Below are 24,341 nucleotides of genomic sequence, written 5' to 3'. Positions count from 1 at the left end.
CTTGCCCAGGGTTACACACCTAGAAAATGGTGGAACCAGAATCCAATATAAGAAAATACATATTAAAAATTCCTTCTTTCTCAGGGGACATCAGTCTTTGTTTTATTAAGGGCTTCCAACTAATAGGATGAGGCCCACCCACATTATGGAGAGTAATCTTCTTCACAGAAATAATGCCATTTGCAGTGACATGGATGGACCTAGAGATTGTCATACTGAGTGAAGTAAGTCAGAGAAAGAGAAATATTGTTTGATATTGCTTATATGTGGAATCTAAAAAGAAATGATACAAATGAACATACTTACAAAACAGAAACGGACTCACAGACTTAGAAAATGAACTTATGGTTACCGGGGGGGAAGGGTGGAGGGAAGGGATACTTAGGGAGCTTGGTATTGACATGTACACGCTGCTATATTTAAAAAGGATAACCACCTGTGGCGTTGCGGGTTTGAGGAGGTGGCTCGCGGGGGTGAGGCGTTTAGGTGCGTGGCCTCCCCACTCTCGTTGGGTGATGTAACACAGACCTTGGAGCCAGATTTGCTGGGTTTGTACCCCCACCCCAACATTTACACGCTCTGTGGCTTTGCGCAACTCAGGTAGCATGAATCTCATCAGCACAGAGAGAAAGCTTCACTGAAAACTCACTACAGGGTGGGTGGCGGGGGAAGCCGGACTCCACGACAGCAGCAGCGGGGCTCGTGGCAAGAATCACGGCTTGCAGGCCGCCCCGGGCGGACTCGTCTTCCTGCAGCTTGTAGACCCTCAGGCTTAGGAGCTGTTTCAAGCACACAACCTTGAGAGAGTAAGGTCTTCTTCAGAGACCATCTATACTGAATCCATGACTGAACCCGTTAAGACCTCTATATAAACGTTTAAAATTCTGGCAGCACATGCGGAGACCTACTCTTTCAGACACCAGCTGCTGGAAACAGCCTCATAGACAAATTGCTCCCAAGTCAGCCTGTTCTAGCTGAACAGCTATTGTAGACCCTCATAATCTGACTTCATAATGGAGACTGCCACATTCACTGCCATGGGACTGAAATGGTCTTGGTGCTCCAGCCGGGTGTCAGGCCTGAGCCTCGTAGGTGGGCGAGCCAAGTTCAGGACATTGGTCCACCAGAGACTTCCCAGCCCCACATAATATCAATTGGCGAGAGCTCTGCCGGAGATCTCCATCTCAATGCTAAGACCCAGCTCCACTCAACGACCAGCAAGCTCCAGGGCTGGACATCCTATGTCAAACAACTAGCAAGACAGGAACACAACCCCACCCATTAGCAGAGAGGCTGCCTAAAATCATACTAAGTTCACAGACACCCTAAAACACACCACCGGATGCGGTCCTGCCCACCAGAAAGACAAGATCCAGCCGCATCCACCAGAACACAGGCACCAGTCCCCTCCACCAGGAAGCCTACACAACCTACAGAAACAACCTTACCCACTGGAGGCAGATACCAAAAACAACAGGAACTATGAACCTGCAGCCTGCAAAAAGGAGACCCCAAACACAATAACTTAAGCAAAATGAGAAGACAAATACACAGCAGATGAAGGAACAAGGTAAAAACCCACCAGACCAAACAGATGAAGAGGAAATAGGCAGTCTACCTGAAAAACAATTCACAGTAATGATAGTAAAGATGATCCCAAATCGTGGAAATAGAATGGAGAAAATACAAGAAACGTTTAACAAGGACCCAGAAGAACTAAAGAGCAAGCAAACAATGATGAACAACACAATAAATGAAATTAAAAATTCTCTAGAAGGAATCAATAGCAGAATAACTGAAGCAGAACAGATAAGTGACCTGGAAGATAAAATAGTGGAAATAACTACTGCAGAGCAGAATAAAGAAAAAAGAATGAAAAGAATTGAGGACAGTCTCAGAGACCTCTGGGACAACATTAAATGCACCAACATGCTAACTATAGGGGTCCCAGAAGAAGAAGAGAAAAAGAAAGGGACTGAAAAACTATTTGAAGAGATTATAGTTGAAAACTTCCCTAATATGGGAAAGGAAATAGTCAATCAAGTCCAGGGAGTGCAGAGTCTCATACAGGATAAATCCACGGAGAAACACGCCAAGACACATATTAATCAAACTATCAAAAATTAAATACAAAGAAAAAATATTAAAAGCAGCAAAGGAAAAGCAACAAATAACATACAAGGGAATCCCCATAAGGTTAACAGCAGATCTTTCAGCAGAAACTCTGCAAGCCAGAAGGGAGTGGCAGGACATATTTAAAGTGATGAAAGGGAAAAACCTACAACCAAGCAAGGATCTCATTCAGATTCGATGGAGAAATTAAAACATTTACAGACAAGCAAAAGCTAAGAGAATTCAGCACCACCAAACCAGCTTTACAACAAATTCTAAAGGAACTTCTCTAGGCAGGAAACACAAGAGAAGGAAAAGACCTACAATAACAAACCCAAAACAATTAAGAAAATGGTAATAGGAACATACATATCGATAATTACCTTAAATGTAAATGGATTAAGTGCTCCAACCAAAAGACATAGACTGGCTGAATGGATACAAAAACAAGACCCATATATATCCTGTCTACAAGAGACCGACTTCAGACCTAGGGACACATACAGACTGAAAGTGAGGGGATAGAAAAAGATATTCCATGCAAATGGAAATCAAAAGACAGCTGGAGTAGCAATTCTCATATCAGAAAAAATAGACTTTAAAATAAAGACTATTACAAGAGATGAAGAAGGACACTACATAATGATCGAGGGATCAATCCAAGAAGAAGATACAACAATTGTAAATATTTATGCACCCAACATAGCAGCACCTCAGTACATAAGGCAAATGCTAACAGCCATAAAAGGGGAAATTGACAGTAACACAATCATAGTAGGGGACTTTAACACCCCACTTTCACCAATGGACAGATCATCCAAAATGAAAATAAATAAAGAAACACAAGCTTTAAATGATACATTAAACAAGATGGACTTAATTGATATTTATAGGACATTCCATCCAAAAACAACAGAATACATTTTCTTCTCAAGTGCTCATGGAACATTCTCCAGGATAGATCATATCTTGGGTCACAAATCAAGCCCTGGTAAATTTAAGAAAATTGAAATAGTATCAAGTATCTTTTCCAACCACAACGCTATGAGACTAGATATCAATTACAGGAAAAAATCTGTAAAAAATACGAACACATGGAGGCTAAACAATACACTACTTAATAACCAAGAGATCACTGCAGAAATCAAAGAGGAAATCAAAAAATACCTAGAGACAAATGACAATGAAAACACAATGGCCCAAAACCTATGGGATGCAGCAAAAGCAGTTCTAAGAGGGAAGTTTATAGCAATACAATCCTACCTCGAGAAACAAGAAAAATCTCAAATAAACAACCTAACCTTACACCTAAAGCAAATAGAAAAAGAAGAACAAAAAACCCCCAAAGTTAGCAGAAGGAAAGAAATCATAAAGATCAGATCAGAAATAAATGAAAAAGAAATGAAGGAAACAGTAGCAAAGATCAATAAAACTAAAAGCTGGTTCTTTGAGAAGATAAACAAAATTGATAAACCAGTAGCCAGACTCATTAAGAAAAAAAGGGAGAAGACTCAAATCTATAGAATTAGAAATGAAAAAGGAGAAATCACAACTGACACTGCAGAAATACAAAGGATCATGAGAGATTACTACAAGCAACTATATATCAATAAAATGGACAACCTGGAAGAAATGGACAAATTCTTAGAAAAGCACAACCTTCCGAGACTGAACCAGGAAGAAATAGAAAATATAAACAGACCAATCACAGCACTGAAACTGAAACTGTGATTAAAAATCTTCCAACAAACAAAAGCCCAGGACCAGATGGATTCTCAGGCAAATTCTATCAAACATTTAGAGAAGATCTAACACCTATCCTTCTCAAACTCTTCCAAAATATAGCAGAGGGAGGAACACTCCCAAACTCATTCTACAAGGCCACCATCACCCTGATACCAAAACCAGACAAAGATGTCACAAAAAATGAAAACTACAGACCAATATCACTGATGAACATAGATGCAAAAATCCTCAGCAAAATACTAGCAAACAGAATCCAGCAGCACATTAAAAGGGTCATACACCATGATCAAGTGGGGTTTATCCCAGGAATGCAACGATTCTTCAACATATGCAAATCAATCAATGTGATACACCATATTAACAAACTGAAGGATAAAAACCACATGATAATCTCAATAGATGCAGAAAATGCTTTTGACAAAATTCAGCACCCATTTATGATAAAAACTCTCCAGAAAGTGGGCATAGAGGGAACCTACCTCAACATAATAAAGGCCGTATATGACAAAGCCACAGTCAACATCATTCTCAATGGTGAAAAACTGAAACCATTTCCTCTAAGATCAGGAACAAGACAAGGTTGCCCACTCTTACCACTGTTATTCAACATAGTTTTGGAAGTTTCAGCCACAGCAGCCAGAGAAGAAAAAGAAATAAAAGGAATCCAAATCGGAAAAGAAGGAGTAAAACTGTCATTGTCACTGTTTGAAGATGACATGATACTATACATAGAGAATCCTAAAGATGCTACCAGAAAACTACTGGAGCTAATAAATGAATTTGGTAAAGTAGCAGGATACAAAGTTAATGCACAAAAATCTCTTGCATTCCTATACGCTAATGATGGAAAATCTGAAAGAGGAATTAAGGAAACACTCCCATTTACCATTGCAAAAAAGAATAAAATACCTAGGGATAAACTTACCTAAGGAGACAAAAGATCTGTATGCAGAAAACTATAAGACCCTGAGGAAGAAATTAAAGATGATACAAACAGATGGACAGATATACCATATTCTTGGATTGGAAGAATCAACATTGTGAAAATGACTGTACTCCCTAAAGCAATCTACAGATTCAATGCATTCCCTATCAAATTACCAATGGCATTTTTCATGGAACTAGAACAAAAAATTTCACAATTTGTATGGAAACACGAAAGACCCCGAATAGCCAAAGGAATCTTGAGAGGCAAAAATGGAGCTGGAGGAATCAGGCTCCCTGACTTCAGACTATACTACAAAGCTACAATAATCAAGACAGTATAGTACTGGCACAAAAACAGAAATATAGATAAATGGAACATGAGAGAAAGCCCAGAGATAAACCCACGCACATATGGTCGCCTTATCTTTGATAAAGGAGGCAAGAATATACAATGGAGAAAAGACAGCCTCTTCAATAAGTGGTGCTAGGAAAACTGGAAGCTACATGCAAATGAATGAAATTAGAACACTCCCTAACACCATACACAAAAATAAACTCCAGGGGCTTCCCTGGTGGTGCAGTGGTTAGGAATCCACCTGCCAATGCAGGGGACATGGGTTCGTGCCCCGGTCCAGGAAGATCCCACATACCGCGGAGCGGCTAGGCCCGTGAGCCACAACTACTGAGCCTGCGCGTCTGGAGCCTGTGCTCTGCAACGAGAGAGGCCACGACAGTGAGAGGCCCGTGCACTGCAATGAAGAGTGGCCCCCGCTCACCGCAACTGGAGAAAGCCCTCGCACAGAAACGAAGACTCAACACAGCGAAAAATAAATAAATAAATAAATAAATTTATTAAAAATAAATAAATAAATAAAATAAACTCCAAATGGATTAAAGACCTTAATCTAAGGCCAGACACTATAAAGCTCTTAGAGGGAAACATAGGCAGACACTCTATGACATAAATCACAGCAAGATCCTTTTTCACCCACCTCCTAGAAAAATGGAAATAAAAACAAAAGTAAACAAATGGGACCTAATGAAACTTAAAAGCCTTTGCACAGCAAAGGAAACCATAAACAAGATGAAAAAACAACCCTCAGAATGGGAGAAAATATTTGCAAATGAAGCTACTGACAAAGGATTAATCTCCAAAATATACAAGCAGCTCATGCAGCTCAATATCAAAAACACAAACAACCCAATCCAAAAATGGGCAGAAGACCTAAATAGACATTTCTCCAAAGAAGATATACAGATTGCCAACAAACACATGAAAGGATGTTCAACATCACTAATTATTAGAGAAATGCAAATCAAAACTACAATGAGATATCACCTTATACCAGTCAGAATAGCCATCATCAAAAAATCTACAAACAATAAATGCTGCAGAGGGTGTGGAGAAAAGGGAACCCTCTTGCACTGTTGGTGGGAATGTAAATTGATACACTATGGAGAACAGTATGGCGGTTCCTTAAAAAACTAAAAATAGAACTACCATATGACCCAGCAATCCCACTACTGGGCATATACCCTGAGAAAACCGTAATTCAAAAAGAGTCATGTACCACAATGTTCATTGCAGCTCTATTTACAATAGCCAGGACACAGAAACAACCTACACGTCCATCGACAGATGAATGGATAAAGAAGATGTGGCACATATGTACAATGGAATATTACTCAACCATAAAAAGAAGCGAAATTGAGTTATTTGTAGTGAGGTGGATGGACCTAGAGTCTGTCATACAGAATGAAGTAAGTCAGAAAGAGAAAAACAAATACCATATGCTAACACATATATATGGAATCTAAAAAAAAAAAGGTCTGAAGAACCTAGGGGCAGGACAGGAATAAAGACATAGACGTAGAGAATGGACTTGAGGACCCGGGGGTGGAATGATAAGCTGAGACGAAGTGAGAGAGTGGCATTGACATATAAACACTACCAAATGTCAAACAGATAGCTAGTGGGAAGCAACCGCATAGCACAGGGAGATCAGCTCGGTGCTTTGTGACCACCTAGAGGGGTGGGATAGGGAGGGTGGGAGGGAGATGCAAGAGGGAGGGGGTATGGGGATATATGTATATGTATAACTGATTCACTTTTTTATACAGCAGCAACTAACACAACAATGTAAAGCAATTATACTCCAATAAAGATGTTTAAAAAAAATTAAAACAATAATAAAAATAAAAAGTATAACCAACAAGGACCTGCTGTATAGCACAGGGAACTTTGCTCAATGTTATGCGGCAGCTAGATGGGAGGGGAGTCTGCGGGAAAATGGATACGTGTATATGTATGGCTGAGTCGCTTTGCTGTGCATCTGAAACTGTCACAACATTGTTAATTGGCTATATTCCAATATAAAATAAAAAGTTAAACAAACAAAAACAAATGAACAAAAAACACCTCATTTCTAAAACACAAAACAAAAAATCCCCCCTCATTTCCACCCTGATATATTTTTTGTTAATTGTCAAATTAAAAGATTTTTATTCCTTTGCTATTTATGGTAAGAGCAGAGATGAATTAGCTACAGCAAGAGTTATAGAAAATGAGCTCGTGTCAACTCTCATGAAAGAGCATCTTTAAAATTGGGTTACTTTTTATACTTTTCCTCTGCCTGCTTGCACTACTTCACTTCACATTTACTGAATATGTTCTGCATCTCCAAGCAGTTACTGGGAACTCAAAATAAAGGAGGCATACCTTCCTGCCTTGGTGGAGATCATAATCTGGTGGGAGAGGAGGCACCTGAACAGACATGTTCAATGTTATCTGTCAAGGGCTAAGAACTTTGATTTTTATCCTGTATGTGCTGCAAAGCCACTAAAGCTGTTGTGGTTGGAGCGCAGGTTGGAAAAGAATTTCCAGACACAAGGCAGAATGTAAGGAAGATAGAGTTTATTAAAGAGAAGGGTCGCTGCAAGAACAGCGGGCCGACTTCCTGGTAGCCAGGGGAAGTCGACAATGAGCATGGGTTGCTTGTCTGTTTTTATAGCCAGGGAATGTGCAAGTCATCTGCTGACTGGGCAGAGTATGTATACATTCAGTGTGCTGAGAGGGAGAAAAACGGGGCAAATGTCTTTCCTTATATGGGATGGGAAAGGGACCAGGCATGCTGCTTCCGAGGGCTCTGGGACACAGCAGTGGTCACACTGTGACAGAGTGATAGGAGTCCTGTAACTCTTTGTTCTGGCAATATTGGCCCTTTGAGTTTATCTTCTTCTTTGTCTTTGGAGCACACTACAAAAGCCTTTTAAGGAAGGGAGAAACAGTGTTTCACAAAGGTCACTCTGATGGCTGTTGGAGGGTGAGTTGGGTAGAGTCTACTTCCTAAATCTCCTTGAGAAAAGATGTGAACAAGGCTGAGGCAGTGGGGAGGGAGGACAAGGAGCAGATATAAGGAATTTCAGAGGTTGAATGGATGGAAATAGGTGACATAAGACGTGGGGGAGAAGGAGGAATTGAAGATGACTTGGGTTGTTCAAATGTGTAAATGGAGATACACTAACTGGGATGGGAGAGGAACAGATTGGGGTGGCATGGACAGGGGAAGATTGTTGAGCACCTTTGATGTGCTCCAAGCCCGGGAGAAGATTGCAGACAAGTTTTTAGTGCTTAGGAATGAGGTCTTGTCTGGACATGGAAACGTTGGGTTCGGTAGCAGAGAGCACAGCAAGTTGTGTAGAGGATCTTCAGGAAGGGTTGAGGTTGTAGCCTGAAGTAAAGTGACATATGTTAAAGTCCTAAGTGGCTAGGAGGCAGGTTGAAAAGTAGGAAGTAGGATGGAGACTTAGACATTGAACTGAGCTTTAGGGATCACCTTAAACTAGGGAAAGCAGATACTGGCATAGAGGTGATCATTTTCCTTTTCTCCTGAATCTGAATGTGGCCTTGAAGTTCTTTATACCGCAGTGCTCCTGGCAGTGATTCCTTGACCATAGAGGATGCAACCTATTTGCTATCTATCCCTTTATACGGACTGGGAACAATGTGGACGGTGGAGGTGATAGAGGATTGGAAAGAAATCTCCAGAGTTATCTGTGCTTGGCCTAATACGGCCCCTCTCCTGGCCTCTGTACCTCCATGGACAAGAGTGACAAGAGAGCCCTGGAACAACTCACCTCCTCACCTCCAATATCTGTTTCATCTCATTAGGCCCTTTATCCCTATGTTATGTGGTCACGTGCAGAAGCCCAGGCTTCCTAGTCAGCCTTCATCCTGCAGACTCTTCCCATATGGCAGGGTACTTTCTCCCATCTCCCTATCCTCCCCCACCCCCAACTTCCAAAACACTTTTGTTGTGTCCTCTGAAACCCATAGTCATTAACAAAGTCCCCTATGTTCTGAAACATCGTCTCTAAATACTCTTTTCAACTTTCTGTGTTATCTACTGACCCCCCAACCCTAGGATACTTCCCCATCTGTCCTAGATGGTTCTGCTCCCACCCACAATCACTCCCTTTTATACTATCCTGCCAAAATGCTCGGTGATTTTAACATCCTTTTGTGTAACCTTTCCAGACTTACATTTTCAGTTCCACAATTGCCTTTCCTCCAGTGACCTTGTCTCTACCCTACTTCGCTGCCTACTTCTATGGTTGTACTTTAAGATTTTGCTATTACCACTAATCACAACAATTCTAAAATCTTACTTTTAAGATCTCATTTTCCAGCTACCATCTTTTATCTTTTAGCTCATTCCTTCTGGTACTCCACTTTTTGAAAAATTCTTTGACCTTGTTTGATATCTGACTATTTTTTTAAATGGTTGCCTTTCACCCCAAACACTCCACTTTGCATAGTGCTGATCCTTTATAGTGTGCTTTTCCACTGAAATAGCTATATATAAATCCAGTGTAGTAGACTGTAAGTATATATGTTTTTCCTAAGTTCTGAGGGCTACCATATACTTGTATCTAGTAAGAACTACTGAAAAACAATTTTGATAATTTCGTCAAGTTGGTAAGTTTTCTGAAAAATGCATGATTTCTTCCTTTGAGTACCTTTTCCTGCCATTTATTCTTTGTTCTGGTGAACAGCTTTGCCATGCAGGCTGACAAAAAGGGGTGCAAGTGATAGAACTGGGCCTGCCACAGGAAACAGGAAGAGTATCACAGTTTTAGGCGAGAGACTCAAAGCCCATTCAAGGAGACATCTGAGGAACAGAAGTAAAGATTAGCAGATAATCAGATTCTGGGGCCAGCCCTTGACATTGTAGGGGACATCATGAACCTAACCGCAGCTTGGGAAGACAGGCCAGCATTTTAACAAGTGGAAGTTGAAAGCACCCATTTCTAGGGTCAGAGAAGGGACAGTGATGGGTGGTGGGGGAGGTCAAGAACTTTCTCCCTAGAGGCAACGTTATAAAGACCAAGGCACTGCTCACTCGGTTGATGCTTCCGTTTCCAGGGACCCCATCCCCTTTGCTAATGGACTGTGCGTGTACAGCACAGGCAAGCAGGAGGAATTTAGATTTTATTTGATATGTTTTATTTTAGGAGAATTGACATAAGAGTCTTAAGGAATTACTTTTGGACACTTATTTCATTTTCTGCCTTTCATTTATTTTTCCTGCAAGCAGTGTTTTATTATTATTATCATTATTTTTTTTAAGCCTGTGCATTTTCTTTTCATTATTTTATATTTCACAGAAGCTCTGGAGCTTGAATTTGCCTGGCTGCCTTGGGGGAAGATGAGCTCACTTTTGGTGTGGGAATTAGGGGCGGGGCTCTTTCTTATTTCAGACACAGATCGTGGTTATCATCCATGTTTACTTAATATTTTATGACTTGAAAACATAATGACTGTTTACATGAAATATGGTTAAATTGCAGAGATGGAGGGGGGATGCTAAATTAAGTCCTCAGTATTCTTTGTAACCTTATATTTCATTTCAAGTAACCTCTCCTACATTCCAAAATTTAGAAAGTAAGTCGTGTGACTATTCTAAGTGAGAAGAAATTGAAGTTACTTGAATATCTTAAAAGTGGAAAATGAAGCCAATTCTAGCAACATGAGGCACTGCATAGAGGCCCATAAGTCATGAGAAATCACAGGAATAATGGAAAATTCCTGGTGGAGGAAATTGGACAGAATTGAACAGTGAAGAGCACACAGGAAGAAGGGATGAAAGAGGACAGTGGGCTTGTGGGTCAGCAGCCTCTGCTGGACTCCAGACTGGTGATCATCCATGAGTGCTGACAGCTGAACTCCTCCTAGTCCAAGGGCGGCTGTGGAGCTGACCTGGGACCGGAAGTTGACCCCATCACCCCCACCCCCAGGGGGCTACAGAGAAACTCACTTAGGCCATCTCCTAAAGCTTTAGTAAGCAACCTCTTGCCACCAAAGAGGGAAATAGCAAGAAAAAGCACTTTTTTCTTTGTGTTTTTCTTTGTGTTTTGTTGGTTTTAGGTTGTGGCCACAGACTGCATTAGCGCTTGCTAATTCTACCCCTGTTATTAACTAGAAAAGGAATTCCCTTCAATACTGAAGAAACCATTCAAAGCTTAAAGGAAATAGAGAGTGATATTGAGGAAAACTGGGTGTGAACAACTGGATAGATAAAATCAGTGACAGATAGATGGGTGGATAGATGCACAGACAAAGAAGTAGATAATGAATCTCAGAGTCCACTGGAATACATAGAACCAGTCTTTGACCTCTTCATTTCTCCCTGTCTGGTGTCAGTGATGTGTAATACATGTGATAGCCTCCTGGGTGGTCCTCACACCTCCAAACTTTGGAGTTATCTTTCTCTTTAATAAGTTTTTTAACTTGCTCAAACCCCATCTCATGTAATCTGTTGCTCTAAGTCTCCCTAAGGATTCCTTGGCATGAAGTTCAGGGGCTTGGATCACCCTTCTTTCTTGCTTACTTGAAATTCTCCACCTTTGCTGTGTGTCTTATTTCCTGTGTCTCTTCTCTTCCCTCCACCCTGCAGTATGCAACTACCTTCCCTTTCCTTTAATGATCTACAAAGAACCGTTAAGACAATTAATACATTTGGCACTGAAGATTCAGGTAGCTGGGGGTGGAGGAGAGTCACTTCACAGTACAGCCAAATAAACAGTATAAAAGTAATTATTAAGTAGCCTTATTCTACCTCTCCTTGTTCTAACTCCCAGTCACCTTCATCACTGGACATTTCTTTCTTGTCCTTATTCTTCCTTCCACCCAGTTGTCTCACCATTTTGCTGGGCCATCAGTCCATTTCTCCAGCATCTCTCTCCCTCTCAGCTTTCCAAGGGTAAAACCAAAATTCTCCTTGTGTTCTTATTGTTCCAGGAGAGCACCGAAGGATGTTTCTTTGTAATAATCCCAACTAGTCTTTTGATAATTAACATCCTGACTATGTGGGAACAGAAATGATCTTTATTGCCACCATTCCTAGACACTGTCCTCCAGCAGGGTGGCAAGGGAGAGCCACTGCTTACCTGGGGGTCCTGCAGAGTTCAGAGTTCAGTTCTGCCCAGGAGTTGTGCAGCTCACCTGGATAGCTGGGGACTTTCCCTCTTCTGAGGCTTAACATGTAGGAGCAAAGGAAGGTTGGATCAGATCATTCAGCTCCTGGCTCTGGTTTCTAGGTCAGGGTGGAACTATCTCCTGTGCTGAGCAAATTTTTACACATAATTTCAGCAAGGAGTTTTATGGTCATGGCAGATATTACTAGAGCTTTAGCCAGGAAAGACAATATACATTACTGACCTATTTCTTAAGAAAAATAATAATAAATAAAATTTAAAACCCTATAATTTTGTAACCTAATAAACTTTTCTAAGCACAAGTTTTTAATGGATAGCAGCAATTTTAATTAAATATCTCATCTTTCAAAAACCTTTGTATACAACCTCCAGTAATGCCACTTTATTTTGCCTATTTGTTCTTCAAGACAGGATCATACATGGTAATTTTAAAAGGACACTGACCCAAGGACCCTCTACTTCAATATTAGGGCCCTCCCCGTTTTGCTCTAGAATGAAATCTTTATGCCAAGGATTTTCACTTTCCCTCTGTTCTGCCTTCTCTTCCAGACCATGTCTCAAAGCCTGTCATTTCACATCCAGCCTGGCTGCAGGTTCTTTTCTAGCAAACAAACAAGAGTCTTAGCACCTCAAGAGGAATTCTACCTTTAGTTCTTTGAAAATAACAAGTTTCTTCTCCAGGCTACACTTGGAAAATATGGTCTTGTATGTCAGGAGGTCCCCACCCCAGAGCCTTTTTACAAGCATGCCCTCCTACTTTTGTTGATATTCCCTAAACTATTATGTTTCACCTCTTGCCATGGTGATACTGACAAATCCAACAAAACTCTCAACATTAGTACCAAAATTACATTTGGAGTCTTATTTGTATTTTTTAGTTTTACCCGTTATATAAAGCCCCTCAAATAGGAAGGTGGTTGGACATGGTAGTGTTCGGAGAATAGCTTTGTGTTAGTATGAAAGGAGCAAGGTTAACTCCTGACACAGACTTGTTTTGAGACAACATAGAGAGTCAGAAGTATATCGACCCCTGATTATTGAACCCGGAATGGGTACACATGACCTAAGAAAGGATTTTCTTTAATTTATTTTTTCTTACACAAGCAGCACATGTATGCTTTCACACTGCAAAATATTCAAATGTTACTGATAAAATTAAAATCTCCCTACCCTTTGTCCATGGGAAAATACTTTTCTTAGTTTCATATGTATTCTTTTCTTTGTCTATTATTTTCTTATATATGTACCTATAGAAACATATGGTATTATTGTGTGTGTGTTCATGAAGCAATATTGTCAACTAGTTTTTCTGGTGCCTTGAGGATGACTTTTTTAGCACAGAAAACACTCTTCAGAGGTGATCTTTGTTTTTAAAAATTGATAATTTATTAATTATAGATTATGAAACCTATATCTTATGCTTGAAGAAGAGATTACAAATCTTATTATTCTATTCATAGCAAATTTCAACAATCCCTTTAAGAGGTCTTTGATTAATATTAAGACCAATTTATAGAGTTAGGTATTTAAACTTCTTTATCCAAACTGCAGTCATGAAACTAATATTCTGTTTCCTTTTAAAGTTCTACATTGTCTGATTTAACAAACAAAATTTTCCCGAGTAGTTAAATAGCTCATATATGAAATAAATTATACTTATAAATAGATGATTCTTAAATTCTCTTAATGTTCCATCAATATTTATGAAGCACAGACATTAAATTAAAATCACAAGCCTAAATAAATTATATAGTACATTTTAAATTAGAATCACAAGATTGCTGTTCTAATAAGCTATTATTCTATCAGACTAAATTTTGAATATTACAGGTATATGGAATATAAAATTATGCAAAATTCTGAACACTAAATTATTGAAAACACAGATTTGTTTATCTTGACATTTATATATTTACCTTCAAATTTTCTTAGGGTTGAAAGATGCTTACCTACTAAAGAAAAATTATGTTATTTCACATGATTTTGGGGGTTACTTTATTATATAATTTTGGGGTTGTTTTCTTTGCTTGATAGAGTTTTGCAACAAACAGAGGTTATAGACTTGCATAATTGGATCACTGTGGCAATGATGATATGCACTGGTCCTTACTTATATGAAAAATTGCAAAGCCAGTGACTCCAAAACTTCAAGAGTAAGCTGGCCACAGACATAGCTTACATGCCTGGATTTGAGTCCTGTCATTACTGGATTAGTCAGGGTTCTCCAGAGAAACAGAGCCAATAGGCTATGCATAGTTACATAGAGAGAGATTTATTTTAAGGAAATGGCCCATGTGATTGTGGAGGCTTGGTAAGTCCAAAAATCTGCAGAGTGGGCCAGCAGGCTGGAGACCCAGGAAAGGGGGGCAGTTTGAGTCCAAAGGCAGTCTGCAGACAGAATTCCTTCTTGCTCAGGGGATGTCAGTCTTTGTTTTATTAAGGCCTCAAACTAATAGGATGAGACCCACCTACATTATGGAGAGTAATCTTCTTTACTCAAAGTCCACCAAGTTAGTTTCATTTCAAAAACACCTTCACAGAAATAATGCCATTTGCAGTGACATGGTTGGACCTAGAGATTGTCATACTGAGTGAAGTAAGTCAGACAGAGAAAGACAAATATCGTATGATATCGCTTATATGTGGAATCTAAAAAATTAGTACAAATGAACCTATTTACAAAACAGAAATAGAGTCACAGATGTAGAAAACAAACTTACGGTTACCAAGGGAGAAAGGTGGAGAGGGATAAATTGAGAAATTGGGATTGACATATACATACTACTATATATAAAATAGATAACTAATAAGAACCTACTGTATAGCACAGGGAACTCTACTCAGTACTCCATAATGACCTATATGGGAACAGAATCTAAAAAAGAGTGGATATATGTATATGTTTAACTGATTCACTTTGCTGTACAGCAGAAACTAACACATTGTAAATCAACTATACTCCAATAAAAATTAACTAAAAAAAAGAAAAAAACCCACAAAAGCACCTTCACAGAAACATCCAGAATAATGTTTGACCAAATATCTGGGCACTGTGGGCCAGCCAAATTGACACAAAATTAACCTTTTAATTACTCATCATTTAAATCAGATTAGACTGTGAAATCCTACACAGGGGGCAACATCACTTGATTAAAGCTTGCGTTCCTAAGGCTAAAATAAGTAAACGCAGTTCCATTCAACTCTAGAGATCTTTGAGCTTCCATGAATCCTACCTGAATTCTTTTCATATGCTGTCTATCAATATTGCTTATCATTAAGCCCCATAAAACTCTTATAAATATTTAAATTATATCTCTGAACTTGAGGTCACCTAGGTATATTTTCCATGTTACTAGTTCTCACAGGAGTACTTTATTCTTTGATGCATAATATTCCTCTGCACGAATGTGCTTTAGTTTATTTAACTGATTCTAATTGATATTCAGATTTTTTGCTATCACAAATAATTATGCAATAAATAATCTTGCATGTGATTTCTTGTGCATAAGTATAAATGTTTATATAGGGTAAATGCCTAGAAATAGATTTGCTGAGTCTTAGAGTATGCATATATTCAGTTTTAATCAATTACTACACTGCCTAATTGTCCTCCAGAGTGGCTATACTAAGTTAACACAACAGCAATATGAAAATACCTTTCCCTCTAATCCTTACCAATCAATTGATGTTATTGGACATTTTATTTTTTGCCTGACTGTTGCATAAAAAAAGGTATTTCATTTTCCTTTTTATTTGTATGCTTCTGAATCTTTGTGAGACCAAGTATCTTTTTGGATATTCATTTATCTTTGTAATTCTGCAATTTGACTTTCTTATGTATTCATGGGTCTGTTTCTAGAATTTTTATTCTTTAAAAAATTGATCTCTTTTTCTTATTGTGCCAATAATGCTATTTAAATCACTATAGGGGCTTCCCTGGTGGCGCAGTGGTTAAGAATCTGCCTGCCAATGCAGGGGGCACAGGTTCGAGCCCTGGTCCGGGAAGATCCCACATGCTGCGGAGCAACTAAGCCCGTGAACCACAAGTACTGAGCCTGCGCTCTAGAGCCCACAAGCCACAACTACTGAGCCCATGTGCCACAACTACTGAAGCCTGCGTGCCTAGAGACTGTGCTCTGCAACAGGAGAAGCCACCACAATGAGAAGCCCACGAACCACAACAAAGAGTAGCCCCTGCTCACCACAACTAGAGAAAGCCCGCGTGCAGCAACAAAGACCCAACGCAGCCAAAAATAAATTAATTAATTTAAAAAAAATTTAATAAATCACTATAGATTTATAATACAATTGCATATTAGATTGAACAAATTCTATTACCCCAGCCCAGTTACCTTTTTAAAGCAAAAATATCTTGATTGTTCTTAAAATCTTACACCTCCATATAAATTTTATAATTAGCATGTAAAAGTTTATGAAAAATCCTATTGACCTTAGATATGGGATATACTGAATTTATAGATTCATTTTTGGAGAATTGACATCTTTAAAATGGCAAATCTTACCATCTGTGAACTTGGTATTTATCCACTAATTTAGGTATACTGAGTAAAAGGAACAGTTGTAAGTAGGCCTTTAGTGGTGTGGTGGTGAGGTGTGGGAAGAAAGGAGGTGTTCTATAGTCCTATGATTAGGTCTCAGTCTTTTGGTGAGCCTCTGCCCCTGCACTGTGAACCTCACCAGTGCTTGCAAGTTTTTCCCCCCGCTCTTAGCTGGGAGAGGACGGCTACAGGAGTCTGGAGTTGAGTGTTTCCCTTCCCTCAGGTAGGTTGGGCTCTGATAAAATTCCACCAGGTTAATCTCTGGTAAAATAGTTTATCGCGAGGGCAGCCTTTGTTAAGAAGAATAGAATGCAATGACACATTTCAAAAAGGTTACTTTTCCCCTCTCCCTGCTAGAAGTACAAGGGGATTTTTCTCTGATATTCACTGTGAGGACCTGTTGGAGCTCCTAGTGATAAAATTCACAAGTGTGGGACTGCCCCCCATGACTGGGTCCCCTTGGAGTTTTTAACTTTCGTACTTGTCCATACTAATCCTCTAGCAAGCCTTTAATGATTACAGTTCAAGTTTTCCTACCATGGCACTGGTTCCCAGAGAGGCTGCAAGGCATACTAAAAGGCAAAAACACAGTTTGAAGAGACTGAACAAGCATCAGAACCAGAGTCAGATATGGCAGGAATATTGGAATTATCAGACCAGAAATTTAAAACAACTATGACTAATATATTAAAGAATCTAATGGAACAACTAGACAACATGCAAGAACAGACAGATAATGTAAGCAGAGGGATGGCAATCCTAAGAAAGAATCAAAAAGAATTGCTAGTGATCAAAATCACCATAACAGAAATGAAGAATGGCTTTGATGGGCTCATTAGTAGACTAGACACAGCTGAGGGAAGACTCTCTGAACTTGATATCTTAATGGAAACTTCCAAAACTGAGAAGCAAAGCAAAAAAAAAAAAAGACTGAAGAAAACAGAACAGAATAACCAGAAACTGTGAGACATCTACAAGAGATCTAACATGCATAATGGGAATACCAGAAGGAGAAGAAAGAGAGAAAGGAACAAAAGCAATATTTGAAGCAATAATGACTGAAGATTTACCCCAGATTAATGTCAGACACCAAACCACAGTTGCAGGAAGTGCAGAGAATACCAAGCCCTCTTCCCCTGCTTCAAGGAAGGACATGGTCTAAGGAGTAATTTATGCTCCGGAGCTCCCCTTGGAATCAGGCTGGGACTTCACATGAAATCGCTTCCTTTTTTGGCTTCTTCCCTTTCCCTGTCCTTCTCCCATTCGCTTAATGTCTCTAGGAAGCCTTTCTTTAATAAATCTCTTGTAGCTGAAAAAATAAAAATTAAAGTTTAAATGAATGTTGAAATCTACCTAAAGTTTTACTTATGTCATTTGACATAATCATATTGCTTTAACTTTTAATGTGTTAACATAATAAATTACATATAGAGTTTTTTAAAAAACAGTGAACTCTACTTCATCATTTTTTTAAAATACACTGCCAGATTTGATTTGCTAATATTTATTTAGGACTCTATGTTCTTAAGTGAAATTGACCTCTAATTTTATTCTTGGGCAGGATTTGCATTGTTTACATTTAGAGATTGTAATAGTCTTATAAAATAACTGTCTATCTTCTTCTTTTGTTGTGTAGTATATGGTCATATTTTGTAATGATCCATGGATTTTTGATAAATATTTATGTCTTTATTAGGTGCAGAATTTGCTCTGTTTCATATAAATTGAAACTTCTTAATGGTATTATTTAAGCATATATTTATATTTATGTTCAGAGCAAAATATATACAAATATATTTATATTTGTATTGCTCTGAATATTGTCTCTTCTCCATTTTTCCTAAAAGGACTTTTCTAATAGTATCTTCCAAAACTTCTATTAGATAAAATTTGGATCTTCTGAATGGATTGTTTGAGATTCTGTCTTCCTCTTCTTACTTTACATCTTTTTATTGTGTGTGTGTCCTGTATTCTGGAAAAAGAATATTTGGGTTTTTCCTCCAGCTCACTAATTTGCTCTTTTTGTGTGTCCCATCTGCTCTTCTACTCATCTATTGAATGATTCATTTCAAAGATGAAGCCTTTAATTTACACGATTGCTGGCTGATTCTTTTTAAAGAATTGCTGGTTAAAATACTCTTGGAATATACTGTATCAATTAAGCTTAGAATAAAATAACAAGTCCTTAAAATGGCCTAGATTGTCCTAGATGATCAGGCTCCTGTGGATTCTCTGAACTTCCCCCCTTTTGCGCATTCTGCTCCAAACACTTTGCTTTCCCTGCTATTGTCAAAATTTCAAATCCTCCACACACAGATACCTGTTCCCCTCCCCTGCTTGCCCTATTTCCACCCCCCCGGACGTTATAAGACTTGCTCCCACCACTATTCAGATCTCCACTCAAAGGTTACCTCTCCATCAGAGAGATAATCCCTGACTACCTTATCCAAAGCAGTACTTAATACCCTCAAAGACATATTCTCTCTCTCCCCCCTACTCCTTTCTTACTCTGCTTTATTTTTTTTTAATTAATTAATTTATTTATTTTTGGCTGCATTGGGTCTTCGTTGATGCGTGCAGGCTTTCTCTATTTGCAGTGAGTGGGGGCTACTCTTCGTGTGGTGCACAGGCTTCTCATTGCGGTGGCTTCTCTTGTTGCAGAGCACGGGCTCTAGGCGCGCGGGCTTCAGTAGTTGTGGCACGCGGGCTCAGTAGTTGTGGTACGCGGGCTCAGTAGTTGTGGTACGCGGGCTCTAGAGCGCAGGCTCAGTAGTTGTGGTGCATGGGCTTAGTTGCTCTGCGGCATGCGGGATCTTCCCGGACCAGGGCTTGAACCCGTGTCCCCTGCATTGGCAGGCAGATTCTTAACAACTGCGCCACCAGGGAAGGTCCACTCTGCTTTATTTTTGTCCAAAACACGTTTTGTGCTCTGATATTTTCCTTTGCTTATATTTTTGTTGTCTGTCTCAACCAGTAAAAATTGAAATGTCCATGATGGTAGCAACCTTGCCTGTTGTGTTTACTGTGGTATCTCCTGAAGTTAAAGTACCTCTTACATAACAGGCAAGCTCAGGAAATATGTGTTAAATAAAGTAGTGATGGTGTCTAAAGTCCAGTGCTGCCAGCTCTATTAACTATTTCTTCACGTGTGCATTCTTTCATGCATGGTACCTCTTTCTCATGATGCTGGCTAATCTCAACTGTTAAGTGGTCGTGTGTGTATCTTTGTATTTGTGTTGCCCTGTTTGGCCATCCTGGGAAAGCTCCATCAATTTACTCCAGCCTGCATATGGGGGAGATTCATGAAATGATGCTGGGAGCGGACTGGCAGACCACTTGCAGTCACTTGTGGGAGAGGCAGAAGAGACTATTGATTGGGGTGTACCTATAGCTACAGGAGGGATGGACACTCTTCATTCCTCCTGTTTGTGACCATTATTCCAAGATCCTAGTCCTTCCTTTCCAGTGGAGGCCTCTACATGTGTTGTTGCTGCCTGAAGGTGGGCACCACTCTTGCTTGTTTCTTTACACAGGGAGAACCATGGGGTGGTTGACATACTTGACTGCTCCCGCTGTAGTAACCCTGTCATCTTTCTGTCCATTGCCCCAGGGCTCCCTCCTTCTTCAAAGGTCTTTCAACCAAGTGCATGAAGCAGCACACTTTCCTTAAAAATAATTTTTTAATTTTGAAATAATTTATGACTCACAAGAAGTTGCCAAATAGTACAGAGGATTCCCATGTACCCTTCACTTAGTACAATGTATGTAATACGTTGTCAAAGCCAAGAAACTCATTTTGGCACAATACCATTAGCTCAGGTGCAGGCCTCATTCAGATTTCATCAGTTTTGACATGCACTCCTTTTTTTAAAAAAACAACTTTACTGAAATTATGATTCATGTACCATATGCCATACGATTCATATACCACAAATTCACCCATTTAAAGTGTACAATTCACTGATTTGTCGTAAATTCAGAGTTGTACAACCATCAACATAATCTATTTTAGAACATTTTCATTACATCCAAAAAGAAAACCCATACCCATTAGCAGTCACTCTTGATTCTCTATCCTCCAGTCCTAGGCAATCACTAATTTACCTTCTGTCTCTGTATATTTGCCTAATGTTTTCATCCATTTTGTAGCATGTATCAGTACTTTATTCTTTTTTATTGCCAAAAACCATTTCATTATATTGATGTACCACATTTTGTGCATCCATTCATCAGTTGTTGGACATTTGGGTTGTTTCCACTTCTTGGCTATTATGAATGATGCTGTTGTATACTGTGTTTTTTTGGGGGGGGTAGTTCTATAAAATTGTATGGCATAGATTCAGACAACTATCATCACAACCAGGATACAGCAATGTTCCATCATTGCAGATAAAGTCCTTCATTTTATCTCTTAATAGTCACACACTTTCCCCATCCCTAACCCCTGGCTACCACTGACCTGTTCTCCATCACTGTAGTTTGTTACTTTGAGAATGTTATGCAAATGGAATCATACAGTATTCAACTCCTTGAGACCGGCCTTTTTTTTTTTCCACTCAGATAATGCTCTCGAGATCCATCCAAGTTGTTGCATGTGTCTGTAGTTTGTTTCTATTTATTGCTGAGAATTATTTCATAGTATGGGTATATCACTGTTTGTTTATTGATTCATCCATTGAAGGACGTTTGGATTGTTTCCTGTTTTGGGCTATTACAAATAAAGCTTCTATGAACATTATTTTATAGGTTTTTGTGTAAACATTAGTTTTCATTTCTCTAGGATAAATGTCCAGGAGTACAGTTTCTGGCTCATGTGATAGTTGCATGTTTAGGTTTTAAGGAAAATTCCAAACTGCTTCCCAGAGTAGCTGTATCATTTTACATTCCCACTAACAATTTATGAGGATTCAGTTTCTCCACATCCTCTCTCGTGTTTGCTACTGTCAGTAATTTTTATTTTAGCTGTTTTAATGGGCATGTATTGGTATCTCATCATGGTTTTAATTTGCATTTCTGTAATGACTGATTGTATTAGTTTTCTATTGCTGCCCTAACAACTTACCACCACTTTAGCAGCTTAAAACAGCACAAGTTTATTGTTTTATAGTTCTGTAGGTCAGAAGCCTGACACAGGTCCCATGAGGCTAAAATCGTGGTGTAGGCAGGGCTTCATTCCTTTTCGGAAGATTTATTTCCTTGACTTTTCTAGCTTCTAGAGGCCGCCAGAGGCTCCTGGCCCTCCTTCCATCTTCAAAGCCAGCAATATCACATATCTTTGACCCTTCTGTTGTTGTGTATCTCTGACCATAGCCAGAAAAGATTTTCACCTTTTAAGGACTCATATGATAAAACTGGGCCTACCTGGATAAGCCAGGATAATCTCCCTATCTCAAGGTCCTTAACTTTTTTTTTTTTAGATTCTTTTTTTTTTTGACATGGACCATTTTTAAAGTCTTTATTGAGTTTGTTACAATGTTGCTTCTGTTTTATGCTTTGGTTTTTTTGGCCCCGAGGCATGTGGGATCTTACCTCCCTGACCAGGGATTGGACCCGAACCCCGTTCACTGGAGGGCAAAGTCTTAACCACTGGACTGCCAGGGCAGTCCCAAGGTCCTTAACTTTAATCACATCTGCAAAGTCCCTTCCACCAAGTAAGATCATATATTCACAGGTTCCAGAAATTAGAAGGTGGACACCATTTGGAGGCCATCATTCTGCCTACTGCATTAATGGTATTGAAAATTTTTAAGTGTACATATTTTCTATTCCCTTTGGTAAAGTGTATGTTCAAATCTTTTACCCATTTCTAATTAGATTGTTTGCTTTACTGTTGAGGTTAAAATACTCTTTACATGTTCTGGATATGAATGTTTCATTGAATACATGATTTGCAAATATTTTCTCCCAGTTTTTGTTTTGTGTTTTTATCTTCTTAATAGGGTATTTTGCAGAGCAAGCATTTCAAATTTTGATGAGCTCCAATTATTTCTTTTATGAATCATGCCTTTGGAGTCATATCTAAGAACTCTTTACCCAACTCTAGGTCACAAAGATTTTCTTCATGTTTTCTTCTAAAAGTTTTATAGTATTACATTTTACATTTAAATCTGTGATATATTTGTCCAGAAGCAGCTAATATTTTCATCTTTCTGCATTATCAGGACTTTCTGAGCAAAAATTACTAGCAACACAGGCTAAAGTTTAAGCATTTTATTCCCATAAATTTCCCTGTATCACTGCTTGAGCTACATATCACAGATACTTTTAATTGAAATTTTTATTGAGATAATTGTAGACTCACATGCAGTGGTAAGAGATAATACAGAGAGATCCCTCATACATTTTGCCCAGTTTCCCTCAATGGTAATATTTTGAAAAATTATAGTATAATATCACAACCAGGATATTGACATTGATGAAACCCATTGATTTTATTCAGGTTTCCCCAGTTTTACTTGTACTCATTTGTATGTGTGTGTGTATTAAGTACTATACAATTTTATCACCTTTGTAGGTTCATGTATCCTCTACCACTGAGCAGTTCCATTACCACCACCACAAGGGTCCCTTATGTTGCCCTTTTACAGGCATACCTCTCTCCTTCTCATCCTTCCTTTCCCCACCTCCTCACAACCACTAGTCTGTCTTCATTTTCTAAAATTTTGCAATTTCAAAAATGTCACATGAGTGGAATCATACAGTATGCAATTTTGGGGGATTGGCTTTTTAGCATAATTCCCTGGAGATTCATCCAAATTGTTGTATATATCAATAGTTCATTTTAAATTAATTGCTGAGTAGTTTTCCATGGTCAGTGTAACTGTAACAGTGTAAAAGTTTGTTAAACCATTCTCCTGTTGAAGAACAACTGGATTGATTCCAGTTTTTGATTATAACAAAAAAGCTTCCATGAACACTCATCTATAGGTCTTTGTGTGAGCATAAGTTTTCATTTCTCTAAGATAAATGCCCAGGAATGCAATTGCTGGGTAATGTGATAGTTGCATGTTTAGTTTTTTGAGAAACTGCCAAACTGCTTCTTGAAGTAACTGTACTATTTTACATCCCTACCAGAAATGTATGAAAAAATCCAGTTTCTCCAGATCCTCACCAGAATATGGTGTTGTCATTATTATTATTTTTTTTTATTTTAGCCATTCTGGTAAATATGTAGTGATAGATATCTCATTGTGGTTTTCTACAGTTCTGATGTGCTGTATTTTCATTTTAATTCAGTTGATTTAAAAAGTTTTTCCTTGGGACTATTTATTTGACACATGGATTATTTAGAAGTAGATTGTTTGATTTCTAAGTGTTTAGTGATTCTTTTCTTTTCTTTCTGTTATTGAATTCTAGTTTGACTCCATTATGATCAGAGAACATACTTTATATGATCTCAATTCTTTTAATTTCTTAAGGTTCATTTTATGATCTAAGAAATAGTCTTTTGTGAATGTCCCAAGCACACTTAGAAAGAATGTGTATTCTGCTGCTGTTGGG

The 24,341-nt window shown here is 38.7% G+C and overlaps 1 protein-coding gene across 2 annotated transcripts in view; it reads left to right on the top strand.

Moving 5' to 3' along the window:
• The window catches only part of ASB4 (ankyrin repeat and SOCS box containing 4), a 125,886-nt gene that overhangs the window by 4,966 nt on the left and 96,579 nt on the right, over window positions 1-24,341 (top strand). Inside the window, exon 3 of one of the 2 annotated variants that reach the window (XM_082398515.1) lies at window positions 85-5,243. The exons of the other annotated variant lie outside the window; for it this stretch is intronic. Coding sequence (XP_082254641.1) covers window positions 2,755-3,843 — 1,089 coding nt within the window. The 5' untranslated portion in view covers window positions 85-2,754 and the 3' untranslated portion in view covers window positions 3,844-5,243. Of the gene's footprint in view, window positions 1-84; window positions 5,244-24,341 lie in introns of those variants that run through there. 2 annotated transcript variants of the gene reach the window in all.

The sequence above is a fragment of the Balaenoptera borealis genome (genome assembly GCF_965194805.1).
Source record: "Balaenoptera borealis genome assembly, chromosome: 7".
In the NCBI taxonomy this organism is placed as follows: domain Eukaryota; kingdom Metazoa; phylum Chordata; class Mammalia; order Artiodactyla; family Balaenopteridae; genus Balaenoptera; species Balaenoptera borealis.
The sequence above is the reverse complement of the archived record's forward strand: the minus strand, read 5'-3'. Positions and strand labels throughout refer to the sequence as shown.